Source organism: Epithele typhae, assembly GCF_022376455.1.
Source record: "Epithele typhae strain CBS 203.58 chromosome Unknown BXZ73scaffold_1, whole genome shotgun sequence".
In the NCBI taxonomy this organism is placed as follows: Eukaryota; Fungi; Basidiomycota; class Agaricomycetes; order Polyporales; family Epitheliaceae; genus Epithele; species Epithele typhae.
The window spans coordinates 1,377,447-1,404,626 of NW_025954192.1; the positions used below are offsets into that span (position 1 = coordinate 1,377,447).

General features: G+C 59.7%; 10 protein-coding genes across 10 annotated transcripts; 6 read left to right on the top strand and 4 right to left on the bottom strand.

Moving 5' to 3' along the window:
- Positions 1-505: 505 nt before the first annotated feature.
- BXZ73DRAFT_86426 (uncharacterized protein) lies at positions 506-3,590 on the top strand (the record flags this gene model as incomplete). The annotated part of the gene is made up of 5 exons (XM_048024199.1): positions 506-811; positions 870-937; positions 993-2,788; positions 2,846-3,086; positions 3,125-3,590. 5 exons carry the CDS (start codon positions 506-508, stop codon positions 3,588-3,590), a joined length of 2,877 nt encoding a protein of 958 aa, XP_047883983.1.
- Positions 3,591-4,504: 914 nt separating this feature from the next.
- BXZ73DRAFT_36826 (uncharacterized protein) lies at positions 4,505-8,737 on the top strand (the record flags this gene model as incomplete). The annotated part of the gene is made up of 7 exons (XM_048017896.1): positions 4,505-4,593; positions 4,667-6,014; positions 6,077-6,467; positions 6,526-6,972; positions 7,022-7,227; positions 7,287-7,513; positions 7,570-8,737. 7 exons carry the CDS (start codon positions 4,505-4,507, stop codon positions 8,735-8,737), a joined length of 3,876 nt encoding a protein of 1,291 aa, XP_047883984.1.
- A 595-nt stretch (positions 8,738-9,332) lies between these two features.
- Positions 9,333-11,409, bottom strand: BXZ73DRAFT_95764 (histone deacetylase RPD3; the record flags this gene model as incomplete). Its single annotated transcript, XM_048026880.1, has 7 exons — positions 9,333-9,793; positions 9,860-9,999; positions 10,056-10,423; positions 10,529-10,902; positions 10,962-11,154; positions 11,212-11,324; positions 11,376-11,409. 7 exons carry the CDS (start codon positions 11,407-11,409, stop codon positions 9,333-9,335), a joined length of 1,683 nt encoding a protein of 560 aa, XP_047883985.1.
- A 1,094-nt stretch (positions 11,410-12,503) lies between these two features.
- BXZ73DRAFT_73058 (uncharacterized protein) lies at positions 12,504-13,532 on the bottom strand (the record flags this gene model as incomplete). The annotated part of the gene is made up of 3 exons (XM_048021826.1): positions 12,504-12,535; positions 12,663-13,457; positions 13,508-13,532. 3 exons carry the CDS (start codon positions 13,530-13,532, stop codon positions 12,504-12,506), a joined length of 852 nt encoding a protein of 283 aa, XP_047883986.1.
- A 608-nt stretch (positions 13,533-14,140) lies between these two features.
- On the top strand, positions 14,141-14,600 carry BXZ73DRAFT_95766 (uncharacterized protein; the record flags this gene model as incomplete). Its single annotated transcript, XM_048026881.1, has 3 exons — positions 14,141-14,161; positions 14,220-14,519; positions 14,577-14,600. The coding sequence occupies 3 exons, from the start codon at positions 14,141-14,143 to the stop codon at positions 14,598-14,600; spliced, it is 345 nt and encodes a 114-aa protein (XP_047883987.1).
- Positions 14,601-16,203: 1,603 nt separating this feature from the next.
- BXZ73DRAFT_86429 (RCC1/BLIP-II) lies at positions 16,204-18,519 on the top strand (the record flags this gene model as incomplete). The annotated part of the gene is made up of 7 exons (XM_048024200.1): positions 16,204-16,487; positions 16,538-16,751; positions 16,804-17,009; positions 17,170-17,625; positions 17,680-17,963; positions 18,165-18,352; positions 18,418-18,519. 7 exons carry the CDS (start codon positions 16,204-16,206, stop codon positions 18,517-18,519), a joined length of 1,734 nt encoding a protein of 577 aa, XP_047883988.1.
- Positions 18,520-18,910: 391 nt separating this feature from the next.
- On the top strand, positions 18,911-20,123 carry BXZ73DRAFT_95768 (uncharacterized protein; the record flags this gene model as incomplete). The annotated part of the gene is made up of 2 exons (XM_048026882.1): positions 18,911-19,695; positions 19,799-20,123. The coding sequence occupies 2 exons, from the start codon at positions 18,911-18,913 to the stop codon at positions 20,121-20,123; spliced, it is 1,110 nt and encodes a 369-aa protein (XP_047883989.1).
- A 1,562-nt stretch (positions 20,124-21,685) lies between these two features.
- Positions 21,686-22,665, bottom strand: BXZ73DRAFT_95769 (RlpA-like double-psi beta-barrel-protein domain-containing protein-containing protein; the record flags this gene model as incomplete). The annotated part of the gene is made up of 5 exons (XM_048026883.1): positions 21,686-22,147; positions 22,204-22,296; positions 22,354-22,374; positions 22,426-22,462; positions 22,517-22,665. The coding sequence occupies 5 exons, from the start codon at positions 22,663-22,665 to the stop codon at positions 21,686-21,688; spliced, it is 762 nt and encodes a 253-aa protein (XP_047883990.1).
- Positions 22,666-25,402: 2,737 nt separating this feature from the next.
- Positions 25,403-26,265, bottom strand: BXZ73DRAFT_95770 (uncharacterized protein; the record flags this gene model as incomplete). Its single annotated transcript, XM_048026884.1, has 6 exons — positions 25,403-25,438; positions 25,485-25,669; positions 25,696-25,789; positions 25,852-25,935; positions 25,987-26,007; positions 26,059-26,265. 6 exons carry the CDS (start codon positions 26,263-26,265, stop codon positions 25,403-25,405), a joined length of 627 nt encoding a protein of 208 aa, XP_047883991.1.
- A 298-nt stretch (positions 26,266-26,563) lies between these two features.
- Positions 26,564-27,142, top strand: BXZ73DRAFT_95771 (uncharacterized protein; the record flags this gene model as incomplete). The annotated part of the gene is made up of 5 exons (XM_048026885.1): positions 26,564-26,615; positions 26,676-26,705; positions 26,778-26,809; positions 26,925-27,017; positions 27,089-27,142. The coding sequence occupies 5 exons, from the start codon at positions 26,564-26,566 to the stop codon at positions 27,140-27,142; spliced, it is 261 nt and encodes an 86-aa protein (XP_047883992.1).
- Between the last annotated feature and the right edge of the window lie 38 nt (positions 27,143-27,180).

Sequence of the window (27,180 nt, forward strand, 5' to 3'; positions counted from 1 at the left end):
CAGGAGCGCGCGCGCCTCGGATAGCACGCGGCGCGCTGGCGAGGCGAGGGGATGTCCGGGGTGTGCCAAGTGGGGTGGTGCGAGAACCCAGGGCAGGTGGGAAGGTGACATAAGACGGTGATGATGCTTCTTGGACAGGCTGCCGCGCACGGGCCGCCGCGCGCCCTGGACAGGGTCTGGGTAGAGGGCCGGGGGCGCAGACGGGGGCGGGTCGAGGGCGTTGTCGCGCGAGGCGGGGGATGCGCGCGGGCAGTCGAGCGGGCGTCCTGGGTGGGACGGACGCTTTGGGTTGCGTCATCTAGATCGGAGCTGCGGCCATCAAAGGCTAGCTCGAATTAGGCACGCCTGGGAGCGTAACCGTTAGGGTCTCAGAAGCGCGTCCTCTTCCTTTCTCTCCAACTCCCCACCACCTCGTCCCCCACCCTCCTCCTAACCCCGCCCTCGTCTCCGAATCGCTGGCCGACGTCTACTCCAATCCATCCATTAATGCCCGCCCGCCCTCTCCATGCTCTCCCCCGTCATCCCGCCGCCGTCCCAGCTTGTGTCCACCCCGCATTCGTATGAAACACGCACTCGATCCAACACCGGCATCAGACCCTCCATCCGCCTCCGCCACTCCCCCGACTCCGCCCCGTCTCTCCGCCGCCTCAAGCCCGCCCAGTCCACCAAGCTCAAGCAGAACGCATTCCCCCTCCCGCTGGGCGCGTCCCAGCCCGTACTCCCTCCCTTCCCCCCGCCCCATGTCGTATTGCACGCCGACGACGCGGGCAGCAAGGTCTTTCTTGCCATGGGACGCGCATTGGTGTCAGTCGTAAGTCGCCTTGTCTTCCCCGCTTAGTTCACTCGCCCACACCCCATCCTGCGTCCAGGACAATCGCGCCATGACGGTGAAGGACTTGTCGGAGATGAGCATGAAGTGCGGGCTGAATTGCCAGAAGTGCGTAGTTATGCTCTAGCGCTCGGACTAATTCTGAATGCGCATCAAACTTTAGCCTCTCCGCGGCAGGTCAAGCCATTACGACGTTCATCCGGAACCACCTGCAACGATGTGAAGTGCAGCAGGACCAGCCTTTGCTCCTTCGCCATGTGATGTCAGGAACGGCCGCGGATGACGACCTCGTCGCCGCGCTCTATTCGCGAGTGGGAGGCGCTCACTGCACTCACCCAGAGGGCGAAGGCAGACTGACGAACTTCCGGCGCGGCACCATGGTCTGGTATTTGAGCAAGGCCGCCGGCGCACCGTGCCCCTTCTCCCGAGCGGGCATTCGACTCTGCGACTACAACGAGAACGGGAAGATTGGAATGCCAATCAACCCGGGCCGGGAGAAGAAACGCGAGCGGGACAGGATGCGCAAAGCAGCACAGACGGCTGGCCAAAAGCGAAAGCGGCTCTTGCGCTCGTGCGCGGACCATCCGTCGGAGTCAGAAACCGACAGCTCGGACGAAGAAGAGAAGAGGCCGATGGCCAGGCTCAGGCTCACCCTCCGACTCAAGCCTTCGGGCGCGTCCGACTCTGCCCGCTCTGAGAGCCGCCTGGCCAGCCTCCCCCCGGCGGCACTTGAGTCGTCGGGTGACGAGGATCACGACGTTCAATCCGACGACTCGGACAGCTCGATGTCTGTTGACTCGGATGCCGACGACTCCAGCTCGGCTTCCCCCTCCCCGGTCACTGCCGCGCCCTACATCGTCCCCGACGCAGCACGCTCGCTCCCCGGCCTCCCGCCCTGCTCCCCCCACACGCACCACACACCCTACCGACGCTCGTCGTCCGTGTCACGCAGCGCGTTGTCAGTTTCCACGCCACCGGACTCAGAAGCAGAGGACGAGGACTTCCATATCACGATGACTGGTATCAGAAGGCGCTCTCTCAGTCGCGCACACACGCCCTTCGATGACGCTGAATCCGCTTCCGAAGACGGCTTCTTCGGCGACATCGACTTTGACGCGGAAACTCAGTGGGAGAGCCCTGGTCCTCGCTCCCCCTCAGTACAGTTGGAGGACGATGTCGTGGTCAAGGAAGAGCCTACGGACGTGCGCGGGCTCCTGGATGCATGGGAAGACCTCGATAACAAGGCCAACCATCTCAAGGTTATCGACGTCGTGGCCCAGGCCGCCGCAGCCGAGCGTCAAGCGGAGCAGTCGAGCTCATGTGACATGGACGCATGGGCGTGGCCGAGCATGCAACCTGGCGATTCAGTCTACATTAAGCAAGAAGAGGTCGAGCCCAGACTGTTTTTCACCGACACCGAATCAACGCCACCTCCAGAGGCGCTCTCCCCCGCCATGTCTTTCGACCCTTGCGAGTCCCCGATTGAGGAGCGCCCCATTCATATATACGGCGGCGACATGACCCATGATATGCAATGGCGCAACGTGGAGATCTTGGGCCCGGATAGCGTTCAACTTCACGACCTCGATGCAGGCGCATGGCGCGAGTATCGTGGTGTACGTGCCACTTCTCCTGAAGAACGGGTACACTCGCCTTCCCCAGGACCATCCATTGTGCCTGCAACTTCCCCGCCAACATCTCCCATCTTCCCACGAACTCCCCTTGCTCTCGAGATGCCCTCGGGCCTTGTCCAAGAAAGGAACCTGTCGATCACCTCGCCCACACTTCTTGCCTCCCTCACCTCACTCAGCATCCAGGCGACTTCGACCACCCCCCTCTCTCGATATCCTACTACTCTATCCTCCGCCGACTGTTCTTCCCTCCCCGCGACCGAAGGTTCTGTCGTAATACACCCTATACAGCCGATCTATCCGCCGATCTGCGTTGTCGAACTTGAAGGTGAATACTTTGCATATTTTGTATCATATATAACGTCCTGATCGGAATCCCTCGCAGGCGTCGCGGTGTATCAAACCGTGCTCGGTGGCTCGACGCTTCTGCGACGCGTTGACTCGGATTTCGTGAACCTGTCTCCAATCGCTGAGCGCCTCACTTCGTTCTCAACCGCCGAAGCGGTCACGATATCCGTCGGGTCACCGCTCGTTTGTGGCACTTGGGTCCCTCTTGCACTGGCTCGGGAGCTCGCCAAGGACGAACCGTCACTCAAAGGTTTCTTGTCAGACGACCTACGATCAATGTTCCCCGCACCGTCGTGACTCTTTGTCCGGTTGCCAGTCGGGCGACCACCTGCCCCACCTTTGGTCACCAGTTCAAGTCGGCGTCAGACGCACGGCGTTTGAGCATGTCTTCTCACCGGTTAGAGCTGCCCCCGCGGGAATACGAAGCCCCGTGGGACGACCATCTCACCACACACCCGTCGTTCAATTTCCCAACCACCGTACTCGATGCGCACCGACCCACGACGGAGGACATGCCTGCAATAGTGGAAGCCCCGCTCAGCCCATCGGAGGAAGAGATGTTCCACGCCCTTTGCGCGGCAGCAGAGTGGGATGCGAACGCCTGCGTTGTGACCCTCGCCGCAGACAACCGAGCAGACGGGACCCTGACATCTCCCTGCCCACCAGGCGAAGGCCACAACGGGCAGGAGCAGCCCCTCCGGCGATCCAAGCGCGTAGCCCATGTTTCCACTCGGTCGCGCACGCGGACGAGCAAGAGAGGATCTCGTACGTCGCTTTCGTGATGGCCATCGGACCCCCATCGCACGCCCCTTGCTTCGACGACGCCCATCATTCACATCGACCTTCCCGAGGTTGCCATTGTTCATCTTCTAAACTTATTGCATTCATGTTCGATAACGCCTGCTCGTAGAATTGTACAGTACGACCCCACTCCTGATCTTGCACCTTTACGTTGTACACACCTGACCCCTGTCTCCGCCGGGTGGCTTGACTGCCGCGCGGATGCTTTTTGTTGATGTCGAGCAGCCTTCCTCTGCACATCAGATCACCGGAGCCTTTCCTCTCTACGATAGTGATGGGCGGCCAATCGCGGTCAGGATCCGGGTGGACCCCCGCGCTGTGCGAGGGATCGATTGGGATCCGCGGCGGGGGGCGGGGGGCGTGGCGGACGGAGAACAGGGGACCGGATGTGCAGTATGCGATATGCCCGTATAGTCCGTAGCGTAGAACCCCGTAGTGCTGTATGCTGAGCCGCACGGAATCATAGTGTTTGTCCCGCCCAGGCGCGTGCGGAGAGAGAGGGGCGCAGGAGTGGGAAGGGATGTGGGTGCCGGGCCCGCGGGCGCCGTGCTGGCAAAGGAGCACGGGCGCCTCTGCGGCAGATTTGAGGGGCGGGCGAGGGCACGCTCCTCTAGCGCGGCTCTGGTCCCAACGACGTCCTTCATCCTACTTAGTCCTCTACTATTTACTGGAGTCCACCCTACTGTAGTAGTCCTGGGCAGTCCCCTTCTCTTCTCGCCCCCAAAATTGGTTTCTTCAAGCCCTATTACGACCCTAGCCCCGCCACCTGCTCATAGTTACCCATCGGACTCCTCCTGCTACTTTTACCCCTCTCCGCTTCTTGCTTGCTCTCGCGCACTCCGCTCTGGCCCCCCTCAAAACATCAAGTAATTCCTAATCCAACATCTTACAGCTCATGTCCCTCTCCGCCAACGACAACGCCTTCTCCCGCGTCTCGTCTGGCAAGACGCCTCCCCCAGCCCCCTCTGCTGCCTATGCCAAACGGTGCGTCTCTTTCCTCATCCCCGCCTCCCCGGATTCCGCGATCCCCCTAGCCTGACACTCCGCGTTCCTGCAGCGCCAGAGAACTCGAGGCAGAGCAGGGTCTTGGTGCGAGATACAGGCCTCCCGCGCTGCGCGCCCTAGCCTCTGGCGGTTCCCCTCCTAACGAGCTCCCCCCCTCCGCAAACTCCCCCGCCGATAGCTCGACCTTGCCGCCCACCAACTTCCCCCCGGGGTTCCGTAGGGCCAGGGCAGGCACCCTCCCCTCCAACGTCCAGCTCGCCGCTCAACGCTTCGCCGCCGCCTCCAGCACTCTTGGTAGCACCCCAGGTTCGACCGACTCCTTCACCGACCAGCTCATTTCACCGCGCGACCTCACGACACCCACCACGTCAGCGGCTCCTGCCCCCGTGCGGCCTGGTTTACGTCACTCGGCCTCTGTCGCTTCGTCTGTCGCTTCATCGGCGCTCACGGAACGCAACAGTCGCCTCAGGTCGGGCTCGCTCACCCTACCCACTGGGGGGCTTTCGAACGCGTTTGGTCCGTCCATCTTTTCGTCCTCGTGGCTGTCTTCAAGGAATGGCGGGAATGGACTCCAGATGCTCGACGACCTCCGGTCGGTGGCATCGATGGACGAGGATTTCGACGTGCACACGCTCGACTACCTCGGGCTCGACGACGGGGTACGTCACCATCCCCCCGCGGCGACGCTCTCGGAACTCCGCAACCAGGCCCAGGCGGCGATCCAGGTCAACTTGAACAACCCCGCGCGTATGCGTGCGAGCACGGTGTCGAATCCCTACCACCTCCGCCCCTCTGCCGCGCTCTTGGCTGCCCCCAGTGCTGAAGAAGAGGAGGAGATGTACGAGAACGAGATGTACAGCGGGAGCCAGGGCATGGACACGTACGGCAACACCGACGGCAACTACCTCTCTGCGAACTACGTAGCCCAGGGCTTCAAGCAGTCCGACCATCTCGGCGTTGGCCTCGCCACTCGCCCCCGCGCCATCTCGGTGGGTAACCTCGACGACACCTCCAGGCTCCGCCGTCCCGGGATGGGAGAACTTCAGACGTCGCTTGGGATGGACATGTCCATGCACGCCGGCCTTGGGTCGTCGACCATGGGACCCGCGGGGATTCTGCGCTCCGAGAAGGCTGCGCCGCCCCGCAACGGCCTCGCGGCGAGCGTGCACTTCCCAAATGCCGAGCCGCCTGCAAGCCGCGCATCCGCATACCTCATCGCTCCCAGCTCGAACCAGACCCGTGCGGTGTCGCCCAAAACGGAAAATGCGTCGACGCAGATGCAGACGCCGACGCGTTCCCTGTGGATCGGCAACCTCGACAGCTCGTTCACGAGCGAGCAGCTCATCCACGTGTTCGCTCCTTACGGCGCCATCGAGTCCCTCAGGTTGCTCCCCGAAAAGGTCAGTAGAGTCCAGTTGCTGTCCCGATGTAGGACTAACATCAGTCTGTGCTGCGGTTATAGGAGTGTGGCTTCGTGAACTTCGTCGACCAAGCGGATGCTATCCGCGCCAAAGATGACGTCCTCAATCGCCTTGGTGGAGACATCGGTATGCCCAACGGTCAGACGGTCAGGATCGGGTTTGGGAAGGCGGACAGCGCACCAGTCGCTCCCGCGAAGGGCGCTAACCTCAACAGCCCTGTCGCAACGTCCCCCGGTGGCGTTATGGGCAAGGGCGGAAGCAACAACGCCGGGCTTTCGGGTATGGATGCGCAGCTGCAGTCGACCCCGACCCGCGCGCTCTGGATCGGCTCAATTCCTTCGACCACGACGCCAGCTACCATTCTCAGCGTGTTCAGCCCCTACGGGCCCATCGAGTCGGCGCGCGTGCTCACTCACAAGAACTGCGGGTTCAGTACGTGGATGCTTATATTGGTTTAGATCGGCGGAGCTGATAAGCTTCCTTTGTCCAGTCAATTTCGAGCGCCTCGATGACGCCGTTCGGGCTCGCAAGGCCCTCAACGGTCGCGACGTCCTCGGTAGTGACGTCGGAGCTATCCGCATCGGCTTCGCCAAGGTGCCCGTCAAGAACGGCCAGGACGCCAGCGGCGGTCAGGAGGAGGTGACCAACGTCAGCGTGCAGGGTGTCGGCGATCTCAGCGTGGGTGCTACTATCCATGCCCTCCGCACTATCAAGGGCGCGTCCACCATCCCTGTGGATCAGCAAGTGCTCAGCGGGTCTCTGGAGAACTACCGGTCGAACCTGCTCTTGAGCATGATCGCCTCGGGCGCGCACGCTGGCTACGACGGTGTCAGCAAGCCTGGAGGATGGAGCCCCTCTGTGACGGAGCAGCAGATGATCATGAAGGAGCTCAGTGGCGGTAGCCCCGACGCTGAAGCCGATATTCAGGCTCTTACAGGTGCGCAGTCTTGTTGATCTCCTTGTCGCTATTCTAACGGTCTTTCCAGAGTTCCGCCCCCCAACTATGTACTATACTACTATTCCGCTTGTCTCTGAGAGACCCCACAACAGACGCTGGGATGCGTCTAAGCTGCGCGAGCTCAGGAAGAGGCTCGACACTAGTACAATCACGACCGAGGAGATCGACAACGTTGCGGCGGACTTCCTTGACGGCGAGATTGTCGATCTAGCGTCCGATTGGCTCGGAAACACGGTATGTCATGATAGACCTGACGATCCATTCCCGCGCTCACCCACAACATGCGCCCACAGGTCGTTCAGAAGCTGTTCGAGAAGTGCTCTCCTGTACCCAGGCTTGCGATGCTTGAACGCATCGCGCCGCACCTCGCCATGATCGGCATTCACAAGAATGGTACCTGGGCTGCCCAGAAGATCATCGAGTGCGTCCAGACGCCTGACGAAGTCGCGCTTGTTACGGCCAACCTCCGTTCCTACGTCCCGCCTCTGCTTCTGGATCAATTCGGGAACTACGTTGTGCAGTACGTAGTTCCTTTGTCTTGCCCAGCTGAACAAACGGTGACCTATGCAATTCCAGGTGTTGCCTCCGTTTCGGCGCTCCGGCAACTGACTTCTTGTTCGATGCCATGGTGGACCGTCTTTGGGAGATCGCTCAGGGTCGCTTTGGCGCTCGCAGCATGAGGGCTTGTTTGGAGAGCTCACACATCACCCTCAACCAGCAGCGCCGCATCGCCACCGCGATCATTCTCAACAGCATCCCGCTTGCCACCAACCCCAACGGCGCGCTTTTGCTCACCTGGCTCCTCGATACTTCGAGCTTCCCTTCGCGGTACAACCTCCTCGCGCCTCGCTTCACGCCCCACCTGTCCCATCTGTGCACGCACAAGCTTGCGTCGTTGACGGTCCTCCGCATCGTCAACCAGAAGGTGGAGTCCGAGGCGTCTAAGCAGATCGTCGAAGCACTGTTCAACTCCCCGGGAGACCATGTCCTCACCGACGTGTTGGGCGATCAGGTCAACGGTGTCGCGGTGGTCCACAAGATCCTCACCAGCCCCTTCGTGGATCCTGTTCAGCGTCCTAGCTTCGTCGAGGCCACCAAACGCGTCCTCATCGAGCTCAAGGTGATCGCCACCCAGGCGTACCGTCGTCTCATCGAGGAGGTCGGCCTGCCCGTTCCCAACCTGCAGCCGACGTACACGAACATCCCGCAGCCGAGCGGCAAGTCCAAGTACAACCAGCAGAACCAGTTCGGGATGCCGGGTCTCCCCGCGGGTTATCCGTCGAGCGATCAAGGCCTCCAGTCCATGATGGCTGCGCTCCAGATGGGTGGCCAGAACGCCGCCTCGGGCCCTCCTCGTCTTCAGATCGACCCAGGATTCAACCAGAACGGTGGTCCTGTCCAGGGCGGAGGCCGCGGCGGTCGCTCCAACCCGCCGTCCGCCTTCTCCCCTAACTCGGACCCGTTCAACCCATTTAACGCCGCCAGGACCCCGGACGCGTCGACTCCCAGGAACAACGGCCCTCGTCGCAACAATGGTGGCATGCCTCCCGCCCAGGCGCCCTCGCCGATCCCGTACGGCGCGCAGTCCCCCAGCCTCTCGCAGGCCGCGAACATGATGAACATGAACCAGCCGCAATACAACGGCATGGGCCCGCAGTCCGTTCCGCCCCACGTCTACCAGGCGTACATGTACCAAATGTATCAACAACAGAACCCGCCCAACATGGGCACCTTCCATGCTTAGAGTGTCCTCCATCTCTCCGACTCTGAACCGCTACCGGTTTCACGAATGTAACGAACTGCTCTCCGACACCCGGAACACACTGTCGAGCTCGATAAGGATACTCTCCGTTCTTTTCTTCCTCCCATGTTTTCTTACATATCTCCCCGTTTCGACATCTGAGGAGGCCGCCTGGTTAGTGTTAGGCCTTCCGTATGTCGACGTCTCTCCCTTCCCTCCTGCGTCTCTCCCCCTCGATACCCATCCAACAGTCACCGCACATCCCACACCCCACACTGCCAGCAGTCATCGTTATGTCGTCGTGCGCGCTCTCTCATATGTTCCAATACTCATCTCTCCAAAAGTTGGACGCGGTTCGTGCCGTAAGATGGTATCGAGCGATACTGTATACAGTGGTGGTGGTTGGTCGTGCCTCGTTTCTCATTTTCTCTCTCTCCATCTCAGGTCGCGTACTATGTATTACATACTGGAGGCCGCAAAGGGTCGCTGAATCATAGAAGAATAAAGCCGCACTGGCAACCCTGTGTGATCTCATGCGTAGAGGAATCGCATTGTACATGTGGAAATTCTACAAAATCGATATAACAAAGCGGATAAATTACGACACCGAGACGTCTTCTGAGTCCATGTCCACGTCCTCCCCTTGCTCCGAGAACGCCTGCTCCTCGTCGCGCCCCCCGAGCATCATCGCCCGCCCGACGTCCACGACCATAGCGCCCACCCCCGCCTGCGCGCGCTCGGCGAGGATCCGCTGCGCGACCGCCTCCCACTTGGCCGCGCCCCGGAAAAAGTGCCGGCGCGTGCCGCGCGCGACGTCGCTCGCCGCCCACGGCTCGTGCCCGCACCCGAGGTCGTAGTAGCCGTGCCCGCGCTCCTCGAGGCGCGGGACGTCGAAAAACTGGCCTGTGAGTAGGCTCATGCGCGTCTTGCCGCTCCGCGCGCGGCGCGTGCGCGAGGCAGACGTGTCCGAGTCTGCGTCCGAGTCGTCGGCGTCGGACGAGGAAGAGGAAGAGGACTGGCGTGCGGTCTCTTGAAGGTGATACACGAATCGGGTGTGCTCTGAGTTGAGCGAGGTGGGTAGACGTCAGCAAGAAAGATGCGGGAGTAAGGTGAACGGGGACATACGGGCAAGTTGCTCATCTAGATCGTCGAGCGGTGCTTGCTCGTACACACTGCCAATGCCTAGGTGCTCGCCGACGGATTCTCTCGGAACATCTTGCAGCCCGACGGACGGCGCGGGCCGTACTGAGCAAGTTGATCCAAAGCTTTTCGGCTGTTTGCAGGTCAGCGAGCGTATAAAGAGGTACGCCCATATACTCACCGTAGTTCGTCAAGCCATCCGTCTCTGAGGTTCATGTCGTCCATGTTGCTTTCAGCGACCTCTAACCGGTATCGGGGTCCAAACCATTCAAAGTACTCGTTCCACGGTAGGTTGAGGTCGATCTCGTTCTCCATGCCAAGCGCGCAAGCCGTCTCATACGTCCATGTTCGCGCAACGTTCTTGACGGTGTATCCGCCGCCTCCCAGGAGCATCAATGGGATGTTCTTCTCCCGCATATACTGGACACAGCTCGCGTGACCTTGCATGGTGAGGTTTAGACATCCGAGCTTGTCCCCAGACAGCGAATCCGCCCCGCACTGAAGCACGACCGCGCTCGGTCGGAAGACCTCGAGGATCTTGTCGATAACCTATATTCCCGTAGAACGCGTGAGCTCATGCCTGCGGAGGGTACGACCTCAGCCCACGAACGCCAACCGAGGCACAGATGAGAGTGGGAGGGTAGAGACACCTACCGGCCGGAACACGCTCTGGTACGCCTCATCGGTGACGCCGTCGCGCAAGGGGACGTTGAGCGAGTAGCCGAGGCCGCGGCCGCGGCCCTTGTCACGGTTCGTGCCGGTGCCGGGGAAATACTCGCCGAACTTGTGGAAGGAGCAGGTCATAACGCGGTCGGTGGTGTAGAACGCTTCCTCGACGCCGTCGCCGTGGTGGCAGTCGATGTCGATGTAGAGCACCCGAGGGACGGTACGGAGCATCTCGAGAATGGCGAGGACAATGTCGTTAATGTAGCAGAAGCCTGAGGCCTCGCGCTTCTTCGCGTGGTGCAACCCACCGGCCCAGTTGATGGCAATGTCGGCCTCGCCATCCATGAGACGCTTCGCGGCGGCTGGGGACGCGCGGACGTTGAGGAGGTGTGATGGGAGCGGGGGTAAAGAGGGGACGCACCGACTGAGCCCCCTGCCGAAATGGAACAGAACTCGAACACTCCTTCGAACGGCGGGTTGTCTTCACCGACGAGAAAACGCGTTCCCTGATACGTGAGGTGTTGTGCAGTTTCTGGAGTGACTCTTGAGAGAAAGTGCACATATTCGTCGGTGTGGAACTTGGTCATGACTTCTGGTGTTGCACGTTTGGCTCTCTACGGTCCAGGCATCAGGGTACTGAGCATAAGCCAGATATGCATCAGCCTACACACCAGGACCTGCATTCTCGGGAGCATGTTGTATGCCGACACAAGTTCGTGGGTGATGCGCATGCGCTGCGGCTTCATTGGATGAGTGAGGCCATAAGTATAAGCCCCAATGTCCGCTGGTTCGACGGTAAGCCAGGCGGCTCGTAGCCAGATAGTACTAGACTCACGGTCGTAATAATACGTGACTCGTCGTTTGGTCATGGCAGTCGCAGGGTGCAGGAGGGCATAAGAGGTGGGGAGATGTAAGAATGGCCCCGCCACTGCCCTTCAATTTAGAGGGGACTCTTCGGGCCGGGGCGTGTTACGCAGACGCGCCGCCAGTCAGCCAGTCCCACCCAGACGTCCTCGTTTTTCCCGCAATCCATCGGGTGCTGCACCCTACTCTCCCACTACTCTCGTGTTCTAATGGGGTCTTCCGCGTCGAAACCAGCAGCTCGTCAACTCGCTCGCGCACCTCCAGCGTGGGCAGGGGCCCGAACTTCCGGTGCTGGCGAGCAGCTACATCCTCACTCGAGGCCTCCACCGCCTAGGGCCAGCGAAACGAAAGACGATGGTAAGTGCATCGGTAACCCCTACCCATGGTGTCATCATGTGATGTGCGCATCTAGCTATCATGCGGGATGCGCAAGACCCCCATCTCCTCGCCAATTTAAACAAGCTTGGTGCGGTCACGGTTGACCATCGCATATCTACTGTTCGCCCGGTACGTTTCCTCCATTATTTGTTAACATCGTAGCGTATTTGACGCGCAAGACATTCTAGGCTGCCGCTTCTGCACAGAAGATGTTCCAAACACGTTTGCAGTCAGAGAACGAAGCGCGCTCCATGCGACAAACTCAGAACCGTCTGCTTGCACCAGCACTAGCAGATCTCCTTGAAGACAGGAAGTACGCGAAAACACAACGGGAATTGGATGACTTGCCTCAGAAGTATGGCATCGACGCAGACAAGCTGGAGCTACTGGCTCGTTATTTCAACAGTGTGACTGTGGACCAAAACTCTGTTAAAAGGATGGTGAATGAGAACGGCGACGAGACAACGTTTATGACTGTAAGCACCCGAAAATATTCCTCAGTCTCCTCCCATCCTCAGTCTCGCGTCCTAGGCATCGTGGATGAACCCGAAAGTCCAAGAGGGTGACCCTCGAATTGGTTCAGGACAGTGAAGCGTTCACACTCCGATTTCGGTCAGTCGAGGTGCCGCTTTCACGACAATTACTTGTAGTAGCTATGTATTTCCGTATGTTTCAGCCATAATCACGAACCTTAGTCCCATGTGAACAAAAAGATAAACAATTACGTCGAAGAATGATCAAGGAGACCAACGCCTGCTGAGACAAACGTGTTCTACCAAAAAAAATGGTCAAGGAGCCTCGCCGTTGGCAACGTGAAGAGGCAGAGGAGTCGGCGGAGCTCCAGTCGCATGACTTCGGTCGCCTGCCTTTACAAACAAACCTTGAACAAACCGAGAGCCCTTAATCCTCCCCAGGCCCGTGAAAACGATTTCCCCGGCGAGGCCTATGATGACCACGCGCAGGGGTTCCAGTGCGGGTCCGGGCGGTGGGAGTTCAGGATACGAGGCCATGCGGTCGACCTCCCTGACCACGAAATATCCGATGGGTGCGACCAACAGTCGCGGCGTGTACTTCAAGGCGAGCCGAATTCGATGGTTTTCAGGTGTGATACGCCGCATGAATTCGAGCGCAGGCGCGGCATTGCCCTCGATGACGGTTCGGTTGAAGTTGAAGAGGAAGGAGATGAGGAAGACAACAAAAGGAGGGATGTTGACGATGACGGCGCCAATGACGGCGAAGATCATGGTTTGTTCGATTTTCATCTCGTGGAATGAGTTGTCCAGTGAACGGGGCACGATGGCGCGAAGTGCGAGATGGCCGACGACGACGGAGCACCATTGCGTGAAGGCGATGAACCAGGATGCGATTCCAACAATGAAGATAATGGCGATGGAAAAGCCGATGAGCTTGAGGGTGCGTAGAATGAGGTCCAAGGTGTACTTGAGGAATCCAAGGAAGGCGAGGTATGGTTGACCGACGCGGCTGACCAAGAATGCATGACCACGCTGACCGAGCTCCCACAGATATACGATAGTTGGAGGCACGGATGAGTTTCCTTGAGATGACGTGGGTTGTACTGGCTCGTCTTCCACTCCCACCGAAGGCTTTTGACTGGACGACGCTGCACCCAGCTCGGCGAGATCGACAGCATCAGAGATGTCTGCGTCAAAGGCGACTGCACGTATGTGTTATCGCGAGAACAGGTTGCCAGGAAGAGCTGCCTACCTTCCGCCCTTTCGTCTGCAGCCATGAGGGTGAAGACGTCGTGGGCACAGTTGAGACGTCCGATGGCGGGTCACTCACAGCACAGCCAATATATGTATAGCTGCCGTGATGAGATAAGCTATATCACCAAGCCAGAGATTGGCGCCAACGTCCAACCCACTGCAGCCCCGATAGCACTGCCCTACTAGGGCGCAGCACTTCCTCACGTTTGCCTTGACATCAATGCCAGATCGGCGAGGTAATGCGACCTGGCATGTATGAGTATTTTATTGTTTACGCTCTCATTCCCTCCGCTTACTGGCAATCCGGCGGCATTGCATGACTCCCGAGCTGGCCTCTACCAGAACTTCATGGTGAGCCTGCACTGTATAAGTCACAGCGCCGCATACTCCGCCACTCCCAAGTCCATTCTACTGTTTTTTTTTCACAATCCTCCTAGGATGTCGCATGGGAGAGCATTGTGGTAAGGTCCCAGCTCATCGGCACGGGGATTTGCGAGAAGTTGCCGACTAATTAAACCCGTATTTGTGTCGCATGTTAAACCCCAGTCGTCCCTCGATCAGCTCATATCCACATCTCCGCTACCAGCAGGTACGCACTCTTGCTCGCTCTCGCCCCGATTTTGGAGCCGACATGGCCGCAAAGCGAGTCACGGTCTGTACTATAGTACACGTCATCACCCCTGTTCAGGATTTTCCCGTAACCACCACAGATGAGCATCGGTCTGAGCCACTTCGCCGTGGCCATGGCTATCCTCCCGCAGCACGAGGTGTTTATTGACGCCAGCCTTCTCCTCGACCTGGCTCGTCGCCGCGACCGCCGCGGCCCTCGCCTCCATCGCACCGCTTGCGGTCCAGGTATCTATCAGATTCTCCCACTCCAAGGTCGCGCCATGGACTGCATATCCATGCTCGAGCTCCAGGCCACGATGGCGGACAGTCTCGAGCCCCTCCTCTCCGTTCTCGCGCTCGTCACCGAGCCTGTCTTCATCTGCCCTCGCGCGGGGGATGTGGTGGATTATGAAGGGGTTGACGAAAGGGTGTCCGCTTTGGTGGGTAGTTGTGTGTAGTCCATCCAGCTCGCGGAGGACTAGAGAGCGGCAGAAAGGACAGGGGGAAATGTCCATCGACGTCCTGATAGTTGATCCTGTACGTAGTCAGATATTCGTCAAACCCTTCGGAGCGCGCACCCAGATACTGCATCGTGCTTCTATCTGAGCAAGCGGGACGGAACAGTAGTGACTCTACACCGCCGATCGGCTAAAATGTGGACGTCTGGATGCCCAACTGCACCGGAAAGTGGCACAAGGATGTTGCGTGCCCTGGGCACTTGCCTTAGGACCGTCATGTGCTCGGCGAATGGGTGGATTTCCGCACCCACACGGAGCGCTAGCTGCCTCGCCTCTGCGCGGAACAGACGCGCCGTCTATCGGGATAGAAGCGGTAGCTCACAAGCAAGTTCACACTTGATGAAAACCCAGGGAGAAACAAGCCTTGTGGACTTCAGGATATAAGGCCACACGCCCCTCTGTGGGCCCATACATTATCCGCCGCCAGTACGCTTCCATCTACGTGAACGAAATGATAATCTCCAGTACGTTTCTTCCTCTTCTACCTGGGACGTCCGAGTAACACATTCCCATAGAGGACGATGACCGGACTAGGACACAGCACCAATCAGTTGTGCCTTCAACCACGTCGATGCTCCGAAACAGGGGTCTCCCCTTCCTACACATCTTCGCCGCCAACTCTCTATCTTCATTTCTCGGCGCATTTCTCATCGCTCTCGCAGCGCCGTGCTCTCGGAACCGAGCGTTTCAGCTCGCGGCAACGATCTCCTTCCTCACCCTGACCGGCGTACCCCTTCTGGCTTTCCTTGTCACATATTTTCCTCCTCTCGCTTTCCACTCCGACGACGTGGAGAGGGGAGACAATCGCCTTGCTCTCCACGTCGAGGAGCATGGCAGGAGCAGTGTCGTGCGGCGTACGATTTGGCTTCTGTGGAACCCCTCATCCGTAGGAGTGGTTCCCGCCAGCCTTTTCGTGTGCGCGATCTCCTCCCTCGGCACCACCGAGGCCGTTGCTCCCCACCTATACGTGATGATCATCGCTGCCTCGGTGGTCGGCAGATTCGTCTTGTCCATCGCCACCCTGTGCATCTCCTACGGAATGCACTAGATGGTCGTGGGCTAAGACGATCTGACCCTCCTGGCCATTGACAGAGTGGCTGGGCCAAGAACTAGCATCACCGTAAGCCCGTATAGGCGGCTTGGTGGCCGTTTTAAGATATTTGTACTCACATCAATGCAGCCCAGCGCTTATATTCGTGGCTACCAACGTAGACCAGACAAGATGGCAGGGCGAAAGCGGCCTTTCGAAGGGTGGATGGACAACGTACATGATCAGCTAGCAGTTCAGTTGTCCAGAGTAATTGTACACATACTGGGGGGTTGTATCCTTGACGTTCAAACTTCAAACCTGGGACAATCCACACCACCTGCGGAAGGAGAAAGAACAATCCAGTTCTGGACGTTCAACTTGATCGAGAGGAGAGAGCAGAACAGTCACGAGCGTCAGTCGGACGGCGCTGACGTCAAACGCCAATTCTGAGTCTGATGCGTCAACGCGTCACGTCCCTCTCCCGCACCCTCGCCCAGCTTCAAAGCTTCAACGTTAACCCTCACCTGCACTTGCCGGATGCTGCGAAGCGCCTCTACCCGCACTTTCAAAAGCGCACCCTGCGTGGCGAGCAGCTCCGCTTTCAGAAGGCTTTACACGCGGGCTGCTACCGGACGCGCGAGCTATGGGCTGGCGGCCGCCTCCGCCACGGTAGCTGCTCTTTGGTATGTTGCAACGTTGCCAACCGTCCATAACGATGCGCCACTTCACATCCACAATGAGTTGCCGCCACCGGTCGACGTACCTAGCAAGGGAAGGCTGGAGAGCGAAGACCTCGATCTGCTTGTCTGGGGATCCAACAAGTGAGTCCAACCTCTTCTCGCGCGTTCCCGGTCATTCACGCGTCTGTCAGGTCGCACCTTCTGGACGGCAAGCTTCCCGAATCAGTCCGCGTGCCGACGGAGTCAGAGTGGTTCAAGAACGTCGCGCTGCGGGACCTGGCTCTCCACGAGAAACACGCGGCGTGCGTCGACGCACGAGGAGACGTGTACGAGTGGGGGGACGGCTTCTTCAGGGACACCACGCCGCCTTCAGGGGTCCAACCTCAGCTCACGCTGAAGGGGAAGGTGCGCGGTCTCGCCCCTCGCCTACTGCACGCCTCATCCGACCTCTTCCTAGAACATCAAGCAGCTCCAACTCACGCGCTCGCGTACGTTCGCGCTCTCTGAGAACGGCCGCATATACGTCCTTGCGTCCTCTCAGACCGACCAGGCCCTTCCTGCTGGCTCCTCCGAGTCCTCGTGGTTGAGTACGCTCTGGGGCGAAAGTCAGCACGTTGACTTTGCTGAGATAGCACCCTCGGAGAAGCTGAAGCGCGGAGAGCGGTACGTCGTCTCACTCTCATGCGGGCGGCATCCCCGAGGCAAGGAACGTGGCATTTGACTCGTCTCGATTGCCGTTGTCCGGGCCACATGCCTGCCTGGGGGTATGATACATACTTCATTGTGGCCCGTTTGAGCGCAGCGCACTGACCTCGTTCGCTAGGTTCGTCCAGATCTCGGCTGGCACAGACCACCTCCTGGCCGTCACGTCTGATGGGCGCACCTTCGCGCACCCCATCACGTTGAACGCTAACGCGTACGGGCAGCTGGGCTTCCGCAAGTGCGACGTCCCGGCGTCCGCGGGCCCCCACGTGCAAAACGCGCAGACTCGGGAGCGCGTCGCCCTTGAGCTGACCCCAAAATCGATCGCTGACCCTTACGCGAAGTCGAGTTCCGGCATCCGCCCCGCAAACTCAGCAAGTAGACTCAGCGCCGCGGTCGTCGGGAAGGAGGCGGCCGATGCTGGTGTGACTGACGCAAGCATCAGGTGGTCAGACAAGCTGTTCGAGATCCCGGCGCTGAAGGGCGTGAAGGTAGACCGTGCGGTGGCTGGAGCAAGGACAAGTTTCGTCAAGACGTCAAACGGCCAGGTGCTCGGCTGGGGCGCTAATGAATACGGGTAAGCTATTCGAGGTCCTTGAAACGTTAGTAGCACTCATTTGGTCTTGACCAGGCAAATGGGGCTCGGTGGCAACGTCACTTTGGACACTATCACCGTACCGACAGAAGTCATCCTTTGGAGGAATGCGCCCGCAAGGACCAAGACGACATGCCGTGACATTCATGCAGGAGGTGACCTCACTATGTTTGAGGTAGAGCGCGTTGACGGCACCAGCATGCCGTCAGTGGAGATACTGGCTTGCGGTAACGGGCAGTATGGGGGTCTTGGTAGCGGGCAGTACAGCAACGCGCAGTCTGCACCGGTCCGTGCGAAGAACGTCAGCGGTCTATTTGAATGTGAGTTCTTTTCATTCGCCGTTCCGCAAACTCCGGAGTTGCGCTCTGGCTACCGTTGACGATGTTACGGACGTCGAACGTGGATCTGTGTTGGGGCGCGACGCTCAATCGGTGCTCTCGGCGGAGGTTCAACGTTCAACTACGGAGGATTCGGACCGCTGCGGAATTCGAGCCGAGACTGACGTTTGGCCCGTTTCGCAGTCAGCGACGCCACGCAAAACTTGCAGGCCATAGTGCCGGACGCGATCTCCGTTTCTCCGACTGGGCACGTCCTGCTCACACTGGATACGAGGAAGCAGGCCGGACCGGGAGGCGGCGGTCGGGACATGGTCGCCTGGGGGGCGAACTTCGAGTACCAGCTTGGAACGGGGAAACGCGGGAGCCAAGCCGTGCCGACGATCATCCCCGCGGCGGAGGGGGCCGGTTCATGCTCCATTCGAAACGGGCGCGCGAGGTGCGGGACATGCAGGGGCGGGTGTGGGGAAGGGGCGTCGAGGTCGAGCAGCGGGCGGTGGCGGGATGGAACAACTCGGTCGTGTACTGGCGGGTGTGCTAGCGGGCCGGGCGGAGGGGGCGGCGGGAATGCGGATGTACCTGGCTCGTGCTGTTATTGTTGCGGGAATGCACTGTGACTTTGCCCACGAACGGGGACGGGGAGCGGGGAGCGGCTGAGACCTCGCGACGAGGGTCGTGGGGTGCGCCTGTCTGCCTATCAGATTGCGGAGTCTGCCAGGGTCGCCCAGACCGGGCCACGGCGGGGTACTAAAGCCTCCTCGCCCCCGCCGCGCTCCGGCACGCATGGCTTGATTCTCCTCCGTTTCTTCCTCGACGCCCCTCCCTCCTCGAGGCGGGACTATATCTCCTGCCTGGTCGCCTTCTCCACTTTCCTCCCCTCCCGCTCCCCGCGCCGGCGTCCCAGCGGCCAGCTCTCCTCTTCTTCTCCCACCATGTCGTCCCCCCTCCGCGCCCTCTCTCCGCCCTCGTCCCTTTCCTCCTACGAATTCTTCTCCTACCAGCCGCACGCGCGCACCCAGCCTGCCGCACGCGCCATCTCTTCCGACTCGGACTCGTACGCCTCCCTCTCCGACCCCGACGATGGCTCGTCCGACGACGAGATCCTCCTCTCCTTTTCCGACCTCTCTTCCGCCGACTTCCGCTCCCAGCGCGCCGAGCCGCGCACCCCCGCCGTCTTTTCCGACGACGAGTTCGTTATCATGAGCCGGCCCCGGTCCCCGGCCTCCGCGTCCGCAAGCGACGACGATGACCTCACCGCCTCGTTTTCCGCCCTTTCGGTGAGCGTAGCCAGCACCCGCTCCTCCCGCCGCCGCGCGGCGTCCAACGGCGCTGCTCGCGCCCCCTCTTCCACCATTGCCAAAGCCCCTGCCCCCTCCAGCCCGGCCAAGAGCTCGGACGGCGCTGCGTCGCCCAAGCGGCGGAACAGGAAGCGCCAACAGGCTAGCAACCACGCCCCCGATGCCTCGCACTCTCCAAACGCCGACGCCGCAGCATCGCAGAACCCAGGCAAAGCCGCGAGCGACCTCGCGAAGCGTCACAGCCCATCCAAAGCGAGGAGGAAAGCTCGCCGCGCAGCAGCGCGTGCGGCGATGATTAGCCCGAGCCCTGCTGCGGGCCTCGGCGACCGTCCGATCGTCGACGACGTTTCCGAGGCGGGCTCCGAGTACCTGTACGTGCCCCCGGAGCTGTATAAGAGCGCGCAGCGCTACGTGTCCTCGTATGTCGCCCCACTTCTACTCTGTTGTGTTGTCAGGTGCTCATGATGTCAACTTCTCTCTTTGCTTCTCGCATCGCCTTCTCGCGACTGCTGGCGACCGCAGGGTTCTCTCGGCCGACCCGACAACCAAGGCCGAGCTCTCCAAGCTCGAGTTCCTGCAAGCACTCATCATAGAGCTCGGACTCTTCACCGGGCTGTCTGCGCTTCCTTCTTCGATGCGGGCAGCCAAGGCGCTTCTCAAGTCGCAGGCGTTCGTGAACGTCCGCGACTACCTTGCCGTGCGCTCTGAGGGCGTCGACGCCCTTCGCAGCATCATGCACCCCTCGCGCTCCGCCCTCCTTCGCGACATCCGCGGGGGCAGGAAGACCCCCGCCAAGACGGTCAAGGAGACCGGGCTCAGCGTCCTCCTCGTCACCTGCTACCGGTGAGCCTGTGCGGTGCGTGTGAAGACGTGCGTGGGCATCGGCGTGAGTGAGGGCTACCCAAATGAGTTTGGGACTGCCCCTCACCCTCCCCACGCATCCACGCCATCGGCAGACCGTTCACCCCTGGATACCTTGCACATAACATCAATCACCCCTCCTTCCCCACGCCGTTTCCCGTCGACGCCCCTCGACCATTCATGCTCAGGCGCGAGTCTGAGCGATCGCTCCGAAATGAGCGTCCACCTGAGCCTGCAAAGGCTTCCCGTTCTTCCCGCAAGAGATCCAAGTTTGGAGACTATGCTCCCACCTTCCCTCTGCCCGACCACCGTCGTCGTAATCACACTTGGACATACTTTCTCGGCACCTCGGCACCAGCGCCGTGCGCCCTTCGCTGCACCTATGTGTCATTTTCTTTCCTGCGTCTTCCCCTAGTCTCTCCTTAATCGACACCCACACCCTCAGGACCGGCTTTGTTGGGCGTCCGCCGCCGCTCAAAGCTCCGCAAAGCTGCCGCCCAAGACCTCCACGCCGCCGAGATGCGCCGTGGTATAACGAGCGCACCCTGTGTATGTACTATACTTTCACGCCAGCTGGTCCCCAGCCCCCGTCCACACCCTGCTCATAACGACCCCACCAACTCTCGTTGCTACGTTTCCTACCCCTCTCTTGCTTCCGCCCCAGTATATGCTCCTTCGTGCTTTCCCTGTACTTGCCTACCCGTTTCTTGCACTCCGCGCTCGAACCCTCTCCTTCCCTTGCTTGTTGCTCCACGTGGTGCTCGCTCCCGCCGGGGCTGTTTGTAAATACGCCAGTGTACGATATACGGACGTCGGTGACCGACCCGCTTGGTATAGATATCATTTTAGCCCGAATACGTGCGTACTCTTCGGCCACAACTTCGTCCACCGTCCGAGTACAACGTTCTGGACCCCACATCCAGTGACTTTGACTTGCACACGCGAGCGAGTGTCCCGCGGGGCTGACGTCACCCACACGCGCGCACTCTGATTTGGCACAACTCTCCTGAGCGGTGGTCCACATGCATGTGGTTCCGTTCTGTAGTCGATCCGGAGAAACGGGCCGCATACATCCCATCTGCCGCTAACGGGATATATCATGATATGCAGACGATGAAACGCATTTACCATTCGACAGTTTCTCGATAGGTAAAACAGACAAACAGGCGGACAGCGGGTGTATTAGAGGGATGCGCCTCGAGCACATATCCGCCAGACAACCGTACATCGTGTCTACCGGGAATACTAGCATGTCTCCTCGGTATGCATTAACAAGTGATAGGGTGGGTGGAACGAGGCGGTGCGATGAGCGCGACGGTGTCGGCGGGGGGAAGGAGAAGGAGCAACGCGTGAGGTGAGGGGCAGGGCACTAAGTAACGAACAGACCGGTCCGGGGAACAAGGAGGCGCAGGGAGGGGGGTATAAGCAGAGAGTCCTCCCCACGCACGCGTCCGTCGGCGTGCACGGCTGAGGCGCACCGGTGCCGGGTGGAGGCGCGGCGGCGCGCAGGCCCAGCTGGGCGCCACGGGGACGGGGACGCTAGGCCGCTTAGGCCGCGGCGCCGCCAACCATGAGGTCGGCGAGGCCGAGGAAGGCCTGGTTGAGCTTCTTCACCATCTGGGCGGTGGTAGGCGTCGCAGACGCAGTGCTTGAGGTCGAGGTGGACGTGGAGTGCGTGGAGGTCGAGCTCGGGGTGGTGCTGGTGCTCGAGGGCTCGGACGAAGAGGTCGAGGAAGAGGTCGAGGAAGAGGTCGAGGAGGTCGAGTGCTTCTTCGTCGTCGACGTCGTCTCGGGAGTCCAGGTGGTTTCGGGAGTCCAGGAGGTCGTGGGCGTCCAGGAGGTCGTGGTGGAGTGCTTGGTGGTGTGTTGGGACGTGGTCGTCGGGTCGCTGTTGCCACCCTCATCGGCGTACCACCACGTTGCGTAGATGACACCCTTGTCGAGAGAGTCCAGGGCCTCGAAAAGACCCTGGGACAAGTCAAGACCACCGGGCGAAGGGCAGCCAGGACACTAGGGACGAGAAAATATGAGCAGAGTAAGCGCGCGATGGCAGCGCATCTACTAACCTCGTCCATGACAGTGGCAGAGACTTGCTTGCCGTTGTAGCTAATCGTAATGGGACGGAAGCAGTTGGGACCGGGGTAACCACCACCGAAGCTCTGCGTAGCAGAAAAGTCAGGATGGCCGAGGAAGTGACCAACTGCAGTGTAACCCACCCCACTGTTGAGGGCGACAATCTGGGGAAAGTTTTAAAGCCAGGCCGCGTATGACACCAAGTGGATACTCACGTAGTCCGAGGGAACATTGTACTTGCCGCAAGCGCCGCTGCATATCAATGTAAAAAGGTTGAACAGCGACGGTAAGGGAAAGCAGACTTACAGGCCTACGTCGTAATAAGTGAAGCGGGAGTTGCTGAAGCTCTGGCCACGAGGAACAAGGGTGCTCGGTGGTGTTGGCGGCGTCCTCAACCTCAGCGACGGTGTGACGAGGAACAATGCCCTCATGGCGACGGTGGGCGGCGTGGTCATGAGACGTAGGCGAATATGGCAGGGGTGAGAAGGCGAGGCTCAAGAGAGAGGCGAACATGGCTGCAGATTCCGAACTGAAGAGGGCGGTCTGAAGGTGCCGGAGGGCGTGTGGAGCGGAAGGGAAGGAGCGTGAGGGAGAGAGAACGTCGAGAGCGAAACCGCGATGGACGAGCGGGAGAGAGAGAGCAGGGTCAAGACTCAAAAGGGCGCTGGCGCCCAGACCTGTCGCCATCGCCCGGCGCTTGGCACGCTGTCAACCGCCGCACCAGCTCCCCGCCGCGACCGTCTCCCCACCGCCACGCCCTGGCCACGCCCAAGGTCGAATCCGCGTTTGCCCGCCTCGCACATCTCCGCCAGCTGCCCGCCCCCGACGTGTGCTGTCGACGCCCGGGTCCCTGTGCCTTGACGAGCTCTGCGGAACCCTGGTATCGCTCACTGACAGCTGTACTGTGTGAATTTCTTGACATACGCCCTCGATCTTGCTACGAAGCCCGTCCATCCATGCCATCGAGCTAGACAGATAACGGATCCCGCTCACGATGCTTATAAGTGTCAGTCTCCTTCCACGACTGTCCTTCTGACCCTTTTCCAACACGATGTCGCCCGAAGTTCCCCTCGAGGTCCAGGAGAGTATCATTGATTGGTGTTTTCAGGACCCTCTTGATCATCCAGACACCTACACCACTCTTCGCACATGCTCTCTGGTCTGTCGGTCCTGGGTGCCCCGGAGTCTCTTCAACCTCCTACGGCACGTCGTGCTACGCACGCCCAGGCAGCTGGTCGTGTTTAAAAGGCTCCCACCATTCTATATGTCTTTAGTCCACGAACTCACAGTCGATGTCTGTCCTCCACAAACCTGTCGGGGTTGATCACACCGTCTCTGGCGATGCTCTCCACCAAATTATCTAGCCTGGTCACCCTCTCTCTCCGAGGACTGATATATCCCATTGCAGCCTTCATTTCACCGTTGGTACCTACGGCTCAACTCCGTCACCTCGCTTTGTTTGGACAGCGTGTCCATACCGAACCTTCAAGACTTCGTCCGTCTGGTGGCCGTTTGCAAGAATCTCCGTTTTTTGGAAATATCCTCCGCAAGTTTCATCAAAAGCCGGGTATCAAAGAAGCGCCAATACTGGTAGACTCGTGGCAATAAGTGGCCACGCCTGAGACACATTTGACGTGCATTACATACAAGTGAGCATTTAGCGACAATGGTTGTGACGATCCAACTGACGAAGCGTCCAGCAAATTTCCTGCAGCCCATTCGTCCTCTTGGAAAGCCTGGCGCTTTCTGTCGTACAAGTGGACTTCCCGGAACGTGTAGGGGGTAGGCAAAATCAATATACGCATCTATAATCTGATTTGACCCCTGGCACAGGTTACATTCTTTATATTGCGAGACGCAGCTTGGGCACCGCTTCGTGACGCGCATTTCCTCGACGCTCGAGCACATCCACAACATGTATGGCTCTCTGGGAATCCTACCCAGAGGCACTCCCCAGTTTCTACGCAATCTGTTTCAGAAGTGCGCCCTTGCCTTCTATCATCTGCCGACAACGTCGCCTCTGGTGGAACATTCGTTTGATCGAGCATCAGGACTGGTTCCCGGGAGTGGTCCGGCCAGGTCTCCAAGTTCCGCAGAAACAGGCCACTCGCAAACTAAACACGGCAGTGCGAAGTGGGAAGCTTTGGTTTTTCCCTTGTTTCCTATCCCCTCTCGAGGCTGGAATTACAATTACCTCGGGCCCCTACCCTTGGCGTGGTTGCGAATGCACTTGCAAGATGACAGTCCAGCCTGCTGGCAGACGACCGAAAAGGTGCCGCAACCTTCGAGGGGGCGAAAACTTTGTTCAAACGGACATGGACCCGTGTTGGGAGACATTGCTGTGGACGGCAAACGAGACCGATCGGAGCGGAACGCACAGGTACCTCCGTAGCCTTTCTTGCGGTCTGTCAACGCACGCTGACTGCAACATCACCAGAGACCTCGTTTCCGTTCAGCCGAGCGTGCCATTGGGGAGTCCCCTCGACAGGGCCGGCGACAGGGAGCATCAATCCCACGATCTCGCGCGTACCCGGATGTTTCCTTCGACAGCTCTAGGCAACCTCTGGGCCATGAGCGTGCAAGATCACATCCGAGGTCCACGGCAGACTGTTCGACAGGTCGTTATCATGATCGACGCCGCTCGCCTCCGTCAGCCAGGTCACTCTGGAACAACATGCGCCACCATTCATCCAACGAGCCCCGGGTCACGACGGGAAGTAGCAAAAGCATGGCAGACGGATATAAAGGGCGTTCGAACGAGCGCGGGCTCGAAGAGAAGCCCGGGAATTCGAGGAAGGTGGCAGTTCTGCTGGCCTTGAACTTGATGACTTACGCCAGTGGCTCGGTGTCGCATTTCAGGCTACTAGTCGCCGAGATCGTAATTTGCCACCAATCACGTATGTAACACTAGACTTGAGAAGTACATGGGACAGCTGTTTGGAACAGCAAAGTCTCGTCTCCCGGGGGTATTCCGACGGCTCGGATACCGCTGCCAGACCTCCGCTACAACAGGTACGCCAGGACCAAAGTAAGATAAATGCTCTATCCAAGAAGTGCGGCACCACACATGCTGCGGCAGTCGCGAAGGGATATATGGACGAATGAGAGTGGGGCAAGAGTCAATTCAGGTGTGTCTGAGCAGGTCTGGACGGTGCACGCCCGGACAATCGAACGTACGTCTGCGAAGAGCGGTTACTGCCCTGACGCGTCGTACATGAGATCGACGAGCTGGATGAACGCCAGGTTGAGCTGCTGCACGCCTCCGGTCGCGAACGAGACGGCGGTCGTTGTCGGCGTAGTGGAGGTAGATGTGCTCGTTGGAGTTGTCGAGGTACTCGTCGGAGTAGGCGTGGTCGAGGTTGAAGTCGAGGTCGAAGTTTTCTTGTGCGAGGTCGACGTCGATGTCGGGGTCCGAGTGCTCGTGGGTGTCCGCGAGGATGTGGAGGAGGTTTTGGGCGACTGGCCACTGCCGAAGTTCCACGAACCGGTGACCTCGCCGACCGAGGCGTAGTTGGACCCAACCAAAAACTCCATCAGGCCGGGGGAGAGGTCGATGGCGCCGTAGGGGCAACCCATACACTACGAATATGCGCTGTGTGTCGGCGTGCGGAAGCGCGGGAGAAACAAGAGCATCGACACACCTCGTCCGTAATTTTGGCGTGTGCGCTTTTGCCGTTGTAAGCAATAGTGATGGCTGCGTAGCAGTTTGAACCACCATCCCATTGCTAAGGAGAGGGTGAACAGGGGAGGGCGAGAGCGGGGAAGGAGGAACTGACGTATGTGTTAAGCGCGACGATCTGGCCGAGACCATCAGACAGGGCCATCACCGGAAAGTCTAAATCACTCACGAAGTCACTGTTCTGGTCGTACGAACCGCATGCGTTTTGGCCGACGGCGAAGTACGTGAAGCGAGTGTTGTCGAAGCGTTTGGCGAGCGCGCCTTCGCCGCGGAGGGAGAGCTCGTTGTGACGGCGGACAGGGTGGACATGTGAGTCGGCGAGAACAAGAGTGGAGGCCAGGGCCGCAGCAAGGAAAGTGAGGGTGGAGGCGAACATGGCGAGTAAAGACTGGCTGGCTGCCGAGGCCGGGGGCTCTTGAGGAGGGAGAGGGAAGGAGGCGGTTGTTGGGAAGGAGATGCGGGCGACGTTGACGTTGAGCCTGGCGGGGGAACCCCGCACCGATCGACTGCACTGAGCTCGGGGACGGACGCCTGGGGACGCGCCCAACTTGAACACGCGCTCCAACCATGGGCGCCTGCCTGCCCCCGGCGACGTCACATCTCACTGGTCCGCCGACCTCTGCTTCCTCCACCAGTTTTGTATCGCCTGCATCCCGACCCAGACAACCCAAATCATGTCTGCTGGGCGCTTTCCCTGGGGCCGCGTCACCCTCTACAGTATCGGCAGTACGTGGCGCGATCACAATTCACCCGCCTACCACTCACTGTCCTCCGTCGTGCTTGCAGTCATCGGCGCGGGCTACGCGACCATGCGATGTGAGCACCTTTGCGTGGTCTAGGCCTTACTTGCTTACAGTTGTCCTCATGTGCTGTTTTCGCTGGCGGTAGTGACGGTGCCAACTCCAGAGGAGACCTACGCGGTGAGTACCGTGATTCCCTCCTTCCACACGTCCGCGTCTGCGCCACATACGTCTCGCTATGGCTTTTTGATACGTTCCGGCAGACCAATGTGCTAAGCTTCCTCTGTTCCCGCAGGCTATGTCTCCGGACCTCCGTAGGAAAGTCGACGCGAACCGTGCGGCGAGGTTGGCACGGGAGAACGCGACGCAGACGCAGGCAAATGCGCAGGTGTGTGTTTCATGTTTCACGTCCTCCACGGCGCCCCTGGGACTCAATGCCGATCGTTGTGGCACTGGCAGTTGAATGACCCCGACGCGACAAAACCCATCTGGGCGGACCAGCCGAAGACGTAGGCCGGCAGTCTACGACTCTCTTCAAGTGGCCACACATG